Genomic DNA, 11,346 nt, shown 5'->3' on the forward strand with positions numbered 1-11,346 from the left:
AAATAGGTAGAAACTAAAGCTAGCTACTGGGAGAAGCTTTCTGACAACAAGGTTGGCTGGAAGGGTTTGAGAGTCTTACTATTTTAAACTGTTAAAACCAGATTAAGCATGTTCCTCAGGAATGATTGAAGTGTGTCTGGTCCTGCTTTTGATAAGAGAGACATCTCAGAAAACATAGAAATCCCTGGGTTCTGCTTTGTTTCTTTTTTGCAGCTGTGCATCGGATGACCTAACTAATCAGTTTTTATTCTTGACTTTTTTTTTTCTTGTCCCCTCCTTCTCTTTTTCATTCCATTATGAGCATTCCACTCTTTTTCTGGCTGTTGCTTGAGTTTACTTATACACATGTGGATGCTTTTGACTTTTTGTTAGATCAGTAAGGATTTTAGATTCTGCATGATGCTACTTGAAAAGCTGTATCTCTACTATACCTGTGTCCATTCTCAGACTTCATTTAAATCATTTTGGTGTTGTTATAGTAGTTTCATTAAACTGCACATTCATTCAGTACTGTTTGATGTATGTAAAGGGAAAAAAAAATCCTTCCCAACAGACCATTAGAGAGTTGCAATTATTGTTTTGGATAATTCAGTGGTAGGGAGTGACCATCTTGTTCTAGTTCAGGTATTTATCAGAACAATTTTGTTTGACCTGTAACTTAGTTGTGACCTCAGTGTTGAGTACAAACCACTGATTTGTTTTAAAACTTTGCTGTCTGCTGAGTAGTTTTGTATGTGGCCTTCAATTCAATGAAGTTTTTTCTACTGCAGTTGGTTATTTACAGAAATAAAGTAGTACTGTATTTTTGCACCTGCATTGTGTAAGGAATATACTGGTAATGTTTCTGTGGTGCTTTTGAAGCATATTTTTTTAACTTGTAACAATGTCCTTAGACATATAGAACATGTTGCTTTTTATGCTTTTGTGTTAGAAGCAGCAGTGGAGATGCTGAAATAGGATGCCATGGAAGTACAGAGGCTTCTATAAGAATTTAAAGAATTAGTGAATTTGAGGATAGTATGGTCCTGTCATACAAAGGATACAGCTCAGTAACTTAATTGTACAATTTATAGTGTATGTTGCACCTCAAAGTGTCTAAGATTTATTTTTTTTCCTACCTGTAATTTTTGCTTTTTGATTCAAAGTATCAGTTGCAGAGATGCAGAATGAGTAGGAAGGCACTGCTGGTAATCTGTGTGAGAAGCTGTTTTGTATGTCATCCCTTCATCTGTGGTTATGAGGGGTCGAAAACTGTCTTGCTAATGAAATGTCTCAACTTTTTCTTCACTATAAAACAAAACCCCATTCTTCAGAGTAGTCAGCATTGAGTTTCCTCATGAGAAAGCTATTCTGAATAGAAGAGAGGGTATTTTGCATAAAAGATTTAGTGTTGCATGTGCAGTCCCTAATTCTAGTTAATTATGTAGTAATGAGAGAGTGAGGGAGAGGAAGAGGGTGCAATGAATGGAATCATACTAAGATTTGAATTAGCAAGGGATGGGAGAGTCAATGTAAATATTTAATGTTTTTTATGTGGTACAAAGAATCTTCAAACAGATACTGGTTGTAAGATAAGGAAGCTTCAGTGGAAAAGGCTGTGGTGAGCACACCTCAGTGTGGGCTGTGCGTGTTCCTCTTCTGCTCTTGTATTTTGTTCCACAGCAGCAAAATCAAAAAAAAAGTGCCACCTTTGATTCATGGGTTAATTTTGCTGAGAGCATAAAGTACATTTAAGTGGATTGCTCTGTATTATCAAGTGGCTCGTTACGTCTTGGGTTTTCACACCTGCTGTTTTAAATGCTTTAAAAACCAGTGAGGCATGGCCTTGCAAAAACTATTTTTGAAATTGAAATCAACATTGGAAAGATTTGATAGGTAGGGGAGAAGGTTCAGTGCTCTTCCCAGGGTAAATCTAAATGAAAACAATCAATGTGTTTTTTTTTTTTTCTCTCTCTCCTCCCCACCCCCCGTTCAAATATATGTGTGTGTGTGTATGTGCTTATAGATGATACGGGTCTATAATTTCTGTTCCTGAGCTATTAGCAACTTTTTAATTTAGCAGTCTCAAAGACTGACTGCTCCATGCAACTGGAGCTACCAAAATATTTCCCTAGTGCTAATTTTTGTATTAATATTTTTTCTCCCAGTGGTTTCAGAACAGTTTCCTTATGGCATGGCACTTATGACTTAATTTAGCAAATGGCTCCAGTCTTTGGCAAACGAGCAGCACGGCGCAGCGGGAACGTTTGTGAGACCAAAGAGCCTGGGTCTGACATCTCGCGTTTCCCACGCGAACCCGCCTGGCTGGGGATGCACTTACACCCGTGTGGAGTTCATCCTGTAGGAACTTACTCCTGCTTGTGCCGTGTTGTGAATCATGGAGACAGAGAGAAGAGCCTGTTAAATCAGGAAACTGCCCCAGGCCGTTTGTGTCCCACCTAACATTTGTTGTTCAGATTGATCTCCGTGCAGTCGGTGCGAAGCATTTACATTTCACATGCCTCTTCTGCAGCTCATTGATCCAGAGCTTCCTCTGGGTATTTTGTCAATGTATGTTACTGGAAAATCAATTCACAAAGCTGCAGCATCAGAGAGGGACGTGTAATAGTCAAGCAGGGAAAATTCTATGCTACAAACATCACTACTTTTAACGTGGGCTGAGGAGTTGTGGAAAGGAGCATGACTGTGAATACATTGCCTTAGTCAAAAGCAAGAGTACATGGCATTAAGGGTGTTTCAAGGGGAATTTTAAAATTCTGCACTTGTTTATAAAAATTTCACCCTTCTCTGTGGGATTTTTTTTCTAATCAACCAGATTACTAAATCCACTGTTCTTCCCAGAGTACCTATCTGGTGCATTCATCTATGCGTAATAGCTGCCTATAAATACATAAGATTTTTTAAAAAAAAAGGAATTTGCAGTTTCCAGAATCATTCATTGATGTGAGAGGAGGAAGTGTTACTGAAAATGGGAGAATTTTCTACAGCTTTTCATGTGTATTTACCTATAGCCAATTTTAAACTAAAAATGAATAATTCCTTACGGTGGGGTAGCAAGAGAAGAGAAATAGCCTGTGTATTTTCCAGCAGATATTTTTAAAGATCAGTCACAGTGTCTAATGAGCAGATGTTAAGAGTACACAACGCTTTTAAAAATAACTGTTAGATTTTAGTTTTTCTGCCTTTAATTTCTCAAGATTTAAACTCAGGAGGGTAGGGCATGAATTCAGGTTGTGGCAGCAGTTACAAATGTTGACTCTCAGTGTAGTTTTGAGTTTCTCTTCCCAAAGAGAGCACAGACCTCGGTTCAGACGTGGTGGTGCAGCTGCAGCCTTCATGACGCTGCAGGTAAATGAGATTTTTCATGTGGACTCTACAAACGATGGAATACAGAACTAACAGTCATGTTAATACTAGAAGTAGTATCAAGTTGTTGATATTTCAAATCTTCCCTTTTTTCTTTTCGAGATTCTAATTATTGAGCTGGAGTCATACTTCAAGTGAGAGAGGACTTAATTAAAAATGTATTTATTCAGGTTTTTAAGGAATTAAGAAAATATGCTACCAAGTGCTAAAAATACTGCCAAGAGAGCTGGGTTCAGTTTTTAATATCTAACCTGCTGTGGTGGTTAAATATTTACATTGAAGGTCACTGCTGTTATTTGCTGTTCACTTTTCAGTGTGCTTAGCAGTGTTCATCGGAGCTCTGCGTCCCTCCCACTTGAGTATGGAGGAAAAAACCTTTCCATCCCATCAGAGAGACAAAAGCAAACCTATAGTGACCCAGGAGGAAATGGTGTTTATCGTGGCAGTTTCCTCTCACCTGAGCACGTGCGGTGATGGTCAGAGGAGAATGGCTGGGCCTGGGGAAGTAGGAGGCTCTGGAGAAGCTCACGTGAAGGTGTGGTTCATAAATACAGTGAGGTTCTCCCCCAGCAGTGAGCACCACACCTGCCCACCATACTGCTATTTGACCTTTTGTCTTTAAAAAACAAGCAACAAACAAATAAACAAAAACCTCACAACAACAAAACCCACAGAACTGTCTCGTTGGAAGCTGGTGCTTTTAGGCAGACTGTGCTTTTTGGCTGTGAGGATCGTGTCTGTGCTCAGACCATGAAGGCTGGGGAAACGTGACCTCATGGGTAGCACCACAGGCCATTTCCCACAGCTGACTGCAGCTACATGTCTGTTGCCCGTGACTGTAATGAAGAAGGTGGAGAATAAATGGGAGCAGTTGGAGAAAGGAAAGCTGACAGACTTGAGTCCAAAACCTGTTGTTCTCTGTGTGGAAAATGCCCAACTGCAGACTGTCAGGTTTCCTTTCTGCATTTGATCAGTACCCATTAGCTTTCTTTGATCCTTTTTGAATATCATCATCTAGTTAAAAGGCTCCTTGACTGTTTAATGTTGTTATAGAATCTGTTTAATGAGTTTGATAAGCAGAGTCATCTTTTTGACTAAAAGTTCTTCCTGGCTGTGTGTCCCGAGTGAGTTGGGTGGTTTCCTGCAGTGTGTTCAGCTGGGTTTCACCTGCGGGTATGGAGCTGAGGAAGCTTGAGGCAAAATGTGTGTGTGTGTTCCAGCTGTGTCCTGACACGTGGAATTTGTGACTTGCCAAGGCAAAATGATTAAAGGTCCTTTGAAGACATGGCTTTTCTGTGTTTGTGCTTCTGCACTCTCCACCTCATTTGTGTCAAACTCGCTGGAGTTTCAGAAGCACTGGCTGTGTGGTCGCTCGCAGGCTGAGCTTGCAGAAGTCCTGAGAACAACTGCAGAAAACTGTTGCGGTTTGCAAAAGGTGTTTTCCTGTGGAACAGTTTCAGAAGGCAGAAGTGACAAGCTGCAGAGCTTCCTGTGCCCGCGTTTAGTTCTGTTAATTGGAGCCGATATTTAAGATGGTGATTCTGTTAGAGCCCCGTGCTTTTAAGTTCTGGATGTTTTTTAGGTTTGTGCTTTCAGACAGTGTTAAGGGCATATTTTTATGTTGGCAGTAGTAGTGCCTTGTTCCTGTTTAGTGCTTTTTCATCATTACATGTCAGATCACTTTGCAAAATGAGTGTCGTTATTGCCTGAAACAGATACACAATCTAATCAATACCGCTACTAATGTCTTCTTCACCTGCCCCAGGGTGAAGGCAAAGTGGCTCAAGCTCATCTTGTTTCTAAACAGATACTATTACTATGTCAAGGTAATTTTCCTGATTTCCCCCCAGATATTTCTGGGTTCTAGTGCTTCCTGTCATGGTTATTTTCAATCTCTGTTGCAAAAAATTATTTTCAAAGCTATAATTTTTGCCTTTAGGCAGTTGTTAAATGGGACACAAAAGAGTGTAAAACTCTAATCAAAAATATACAACAGATATTTGGCATGGTCTGGTTCTGTGTGCAAGGTTTAAGGTGCTCTTTACCTGGTCTATATGTTCTGTTCTTTGTCATCCTGAAGACCACAGTACAGCTATGGTGGGGATAGAGTTGTACCTGTAACCTCAAGGGAAGCTGAGATCTGACCAGACGTGCAACTGTCTTCATAGTTCCAAATAATTGTGAAAAATCCCCGCTCCTGCATGTTGTTGTTTTTATTTCCAACCCCATAATGCTGAGCGTTGAGAAACTTTTTGAGAATGAAATAGAATTGCCATTAATTTTCTCTGCACGGTAAAGACATTGGTCTTGGTAGTAATAGAGCAGCGGCCCTGGTGGCCTCCTGTTGATTATGTGAGACTTTGGTGTGGGAAACCAGGCATTTGGAAATGAAGGAGTAAATTTAGGGATTTTCTAGATGGCTTCCTTAAGCATGTTTCCTAGTTGCATCCAGGCAGTCCTGGAGAGAGCCTTTCACTCCCACCGACAAATGTAACGCATAACGGTAAGAAATTAGCGGAGAGGACCTGGTTGGTGTCTGATTGAATGGAGAACTGAAGAGTCCTTGTCCATGCCTGTTTTTTCTGGAGAGAAATTATGATACGACATTGAGTAAGCATCTCAATATTCCAGTATGGCTTTCTGCAAGCAAAATGTTATTTTTTTCCCCCCCTCCCTTAGCAGTTTATTGTTTGTCAGTAACACAAAATAAGTAATCTGGTCAGATTTTCTGCTAAGCCGTTTGATACCATGAAGGACCCCAAGAGTACACATTCAAAATGGGTGTTTTTGAAAACGTTTGAAGAAACTTGTTCCAGAGGGCAGACTTTTTTTTTTCTTAGCAGCCAGTGCCCTCCTGCAAGGCGAGTTGCACGTTGTGCTCTCTGTGGAAGTACATTTTGATGACAGTAATTGGTCAGTGACTGTCAAGTTTTATCAGTTAACTTTTATAATTTCACTTTCAACCTTCTTTCTACGTAGGTGTTCTTTACTTGATGGAACATGAAGAAGAATATGTTTTCACCCTACCTAGTGCTTATGCTCGCTCGATACTTACCATCCCATGGGTGGAGCTTGGAGGGAAAGTCAACATTAATTGTGCCAGAACGGGCTATTCTGCTACGGTCACATTCCACACCAAGCCGTTCTACGGAGGGAAGGTCCACAGGTACGGGAATTACTCCCTTATTCTTGTTACCTGCTACTGGATTTCAATGGAAAGATTGTTGGGCATCTCTGCAGTTCTTCTCTTGGAATATTTTATAGACAGATACCTGAATTTCTTTTCCTTCTAATGTCGGAGATGACTTCCAGCTTTAGAGCAGTTTCTGTCATTTAACTGAATTGGATATCTTTCTCTCATTAAACTAAAGTGTATGTATTCTTCCAGACTTTGTTGCTTGTAAAAATGGCTGTAAGTGCAGGGTCAGAAAAATGTGCATAGAAATCTCTCTGCTACATCAGCTGCTGCTTCTGCACGAGTCTTGTGGGTGAACTGCTGTTCCAGGTGGAGTTCCTGTAAGGAGGAGAGAAGCAAAAGTGTCACTGCCCATAGTGGTAGCTCCCAATTGGGGGGTCCTACTTCTGCACTGAAATTCTGGATGATGAAAATACTATTTTTGTGTCTTTGGTTTCCCTTTATTAAGGATGTGAAGAGGCACTGTGCAAGATAGCTTCCTATCTTACTTCCTTGCGCAAGCTGATGACCCAGTCATTAACATATAGAGACCCCTTTCTTGTCCTGCTGTGGACAGTAGCAGTGTCCGTGAGAAGGCTGTGCTGCCTGTTGGGATGCTGTGCTTTTGCAGAGTTAACTCTCTTTTGTTTCAGTTGCTGTAATTATTCTTCTATACGTGGGTCAACCATTTCAATATTGTGTTTGGGCAAATATCAACATGGGCTGTTTTGACAGAGGTTTTTCTAAAAGGTGTAGATTAATAATTGGTGCCGTTGGGGTGAGTGAAAATTGGGGAAGGTACTGGGGAAGGTGCTGTATAAGTTTAATAATTTAAAAAATGAGTTTACAGATTACTTGACATGGCTTGCTGAAGCACGTTTGTGCGTGTTCATAGACACGCACACACAAAACTTCTCCCTGCATTTTGCTTTTCCAGTCCTACCTATCGATTTTGCTCACTGTCAGACCAGTTCTTGGACCACTGAGGTAGCTTGAATCATTGCCTGTCTGCAGCAGTGAAGTAAATTTGTAGAGCTAGAGAAGAAAAAGGTACCTGAAGTCTTTGACATAGGTATCTGACAGCATTATGTTCAGGTGTGAAAATAACGTGTACTGAAAATGTCACATGAATGTCAGGGGTTGTTTTTCAGGCTGATGAGGTAAACAATTCTGGGTTAGAGCTGAGTTTCAGAGTTTTAAATTGGGTTACTGCTCTGCTTTGGGAGAGTGTTGTCCAAAATCTATTTTTGTGTTAGCAGAGCTTGCTTGGATTGAGTCTTTCTTTTTGGAGACAGCATCAGTACTTTGCTTGAAAAATCACTTTATAGCTATAGAAAGCTGCGTGTAGCCTGAGCTGTGGTAGTGCTTTCATATGCTGCTAATAAACAGTACCAGTTATTTCTGTGGTCTTTTGTTTTCTTTGCTCTTGAATCAGGGTTACAGCTGAAGTGAAACACAATCCCACTAACACCATTGTCTGCAAGGCACAGGGAGAATGGAATGGCACCCTGGAATTTACTTACAGCAACGGAGAAACCAAAGTGATCGACACGACCAAGCTGCCTGTTATCAGGAAAAGGATTCGGCCGATAGCAAAGCAAGGCCCACTGGAGTCCAGGTAAGGGCAGAGGCGTTAGTGTTCCGTGTCTGAACCTCACCTGGGAACAGCACAGGGAAGCAAACTGCAGAGATAACGGTGGTGTTCAAAAACGCCTCGCTTCCCACAGCACATGCACCTGGGCACAAACAGCTGAAGCTGTGTATTGCTTCTCTGGAACTTAAATTACATTTTAGTGACATACGCATCAATTTTGTAGAGGGGGAAAAGTGCTTGTGTGTGTTTCAATGAGCATTTGGAAAATGATAATGCAGTGTTTTCACCTGCTTTTTTGGGTGATTGTAACATGGTAGTCAAATTAGTTTGTGCAAGTAATGTGGCATCTTATAATTTACACAGGAATTTCATGTTTATATATTTTAGAATATATATATATGTATAAAAATACATAAAATGTGATGCAGTGTGAGATACAAATACACACACACACAGTTTTAAAGCTCTCAGCCTTAAACATCACATGACTAACTCTGACTAGGTACATTAGAAAAAAACTTGTTCCGTTATTCATTGTAAATAACTGTTGACAAATATTTATCTTCAGAAAAATCGGTATTTTTCTTGAATTTAGGAATGTTTTATTGGAGGATTTAAAAACATGAGTTAAGCTTCATTTTATTATCTGTAAATATGTTCTGTTTATTGTACAAAGGTGAAGGTGTGTCTTGTTATTGTGCGGGGTCAGATACCATTTTCCTACTTTATAGACATGCTTGCTTATCACAAACTCATTTTCCCCCTGTAGTTTAGGAACAGAAAGGTTGGAGTAAATGGAAACCAGTAGCTCTGCTATGTATTTATTGTATTTTGGATACTAGTAAGCAAATTACAACTATCCAGTGTTCCTGCAGGATGTGCACTTTATCAGACCATAAAGCAGAAACTCAAAACACAGTGTTTTCTAGCTGCTAAGAAGAAAATTAACCCTATCCTAGCAAAAACCAGGACACTCATTTAAACAACCTGGAAATATATGAAAGCTGCAGTCTGTTTCTTCTCAGTATTTTTCTGGGCAAAGTTTCTGCTAGGCTAATACAGTGCGAGAAGGCACTGCATCTGAATGCAGTCAGTCCTGTGAAAAACAAGTTTAGTTATATACTGATAATTATTGTTAACTGGGAATATAGAGCAAAGATCTTAGAAGGGCTCCCTAGAATCAGTGCATCAGTTCCTCTGTTAGTGACCTGGTGAGAACAGTCTGTGTCCCAGTTTAATGTACTCTTGGCTTTTGGCTAACATTCTCTTGTAATTCAGGAATTTAACTGCAAATAAGTGTATGTTCTTTGGGGGTGGATCATCAGTAAAGAATGTGAACAGAAAATGATAAAAATACATCTATCTTTGAGAAAAAGCTCAGGTTGTGAAGAGTCAGGAACATGAACAAAGGCCACTGAGAAAGTTAACTTGTGTGGTAAAATACCGGGAGTTGAGGAAATCTGAAAATCTGGTCCACAAACGCGATGCATATCCCAGGAGAGTGATGGTGCCTGAGCTGTGTGCGTGGCTTGCAAAACTGGCACGGAGAGCACGGCATCGCTCTGCCTCTCGCCGCACCGCACGGCTGTCTAGCCAGGCACTGGGCTGTGGCAGAACTGTTCTCACTCCGTCGCTTGTGCTGCTTCTCCACCACGCAGGCACCTTTGGCAGCACGTCACCAGTTCTCTGAAAGAGGGGAATATCGATGCAGCAACAGAACACAAGCACCGCCTGGAAGAGAGACAGCGGGCAGAGGAGAGGCAGCGTGTGGCTCTCGCAGTGCCGTGGAAACCAAAATACTTTGCCAAAGAGGTACTTTCATTGTCGAATTTTAAAGACCCTATAGCATGTTTCTGCATCCATCTAGGAGGATGCTACTACAAAGAAATTTGTGGATTTTACCATGGGCTAGTGTTTTTAGATACCAGTGATTGTTTTAAATTCTATTTTTGCCAGAGTCTGGCTCTTAAAAGAAGAGCAATGGATTTTTCCATGTCCTCATTGTAAACTTGTTCACTTTCCTTCAGTTAGATTTATTTTAACCTGAATTTTTGATACCTAATATCAGGCACTTAAGGCTATTTTTTTTTTTTACCTTAAAATTTACACCTTACTCTTGCAAATGTTGTATACTCGCATGCCCTACTAATCTTCATCTCAGCATACTACAGTGAACATGATCTAGGGATACTTGTCCAATGTAAGTGAGCATGGACATCTTAAACACAGACTTGGGCTTCATCTGCTTGAAATGAAACAGATTTTACTAAGTTTGTCTTTGCCCATTCTTAGAGGAGAGAGGGAAGGGAAATAAGACTGACTGAGGGAATTATTACGTGACCATGTTGTTAGGTTAGCCAGCGTGTGCAGCTATTTAAACCAGCAGTTCATCTGTTGCACCTTCCCATTGCTTCTCTTCCTCCTCCTAGTTTTTTCCCTCCCACCCAGATGACCTGTAAATTCATTAAGCACAGCGTTTTCAGATGACAGGGATGGTTTCTTGTGTTGATTAGTAGCGTTTTGGCTTTTATGTGGACATACACAGATGCAGTATGTATAAACCTTGTTTGTAAACTCTCCCTCATTTTCTTGCAGGGCGATGGTTGGCTATACTTGAATCCTCTCTGGAAGACCCACTGATGGGATAGAGCAGTTGCCTCATAACTTTACCTTAAAGGCATTAAAATGATACAGTATATATGTTCAAGATGTCATTGAATAGGTCCTGTTATCAGAAGATACAAACGAGAAGCTATATACTGTGAATGATGCATCTCAAAATAACCACAAGCTCAAGTTTATTAAGGAGCCATTTTGTGTGTATGGATACACACAGCCACGCACACATCCATATATACACACATATGTACACGCAGTGTGTATGTGCTTGTGTGTGTATTATTTACACTACATGTAAGCAAGTATAAACACTAACAGTGATTTAAAGACCTTTTCCTCTAAGTGTTAGGGCATAGAACTCCGGCTGGGCTCAGCCCAGCTGTGTGCTTGCAGGATCAGGCCCTGTGCTACTATTTAAGAAAATACTTTTTTATTAGTACTGGTTAAGGTTTTTCTATTTTTCACTTTTGCCAAAAATGTTTTGCACTTCAAATGTGACGTGTCACTTAATGGCACTCAGTCTGTCTAAACAGTCATTGAGTAACTCACTTCGACACCAGAATGATACACTGACCGCGTGCTTGCTCGCTCG

General features: G+C 40.5%; 1 protein-coding gene across 1 annotated transcript in view; it reads left to right on the top strand.

The window, feature by feature from the left end:
- Positions 1-10,835, top strand: part of OSBPL10 (oxysterol binding protein like 10) — a gene marked incomplete at its 5' end in the record, with an annotated part of 39,139 nt that extends 28,304 nt beyond the window's left edge. Inside the window, 4 exons of the mRNA XM_010175666.1 lie at positions 6,346-6,532; positions 7,977-8,159; positions 9,794-9,947; positions 10,731-10,835. Of these exons, the coding sequence (XP_010173968.1) occupies positions 6,346-6,532; positions 7,977-8,159; positions 9,794-9,947; positions 10,731-10,775 (569 nt within the window). The remainder of the gene's footprint in view (positions 1-6,345; positions 6,533-7,976; positions 8,160-9,793; positions 9,948-10,730) is intronic.
- Positions 10,836-11,346: the final 511 nt, after the last annotated feature.

Source organism: Antrostomus carolinensis, unplaced genomic scaffold (genome assembly GCF_000700745.2).
Source record: "Antrostomus carolinensis isolate BGI_N321 unplaced genomic scaffold, ASM70074v2 scaffold609, whole genome shotgun sequence".
NCBI lineage: Eukaryota > Metazoa > Chordata > Aves > Caprimulgiformes > Caprimulgidae > Antrostomus > Antrostomus carolinensis.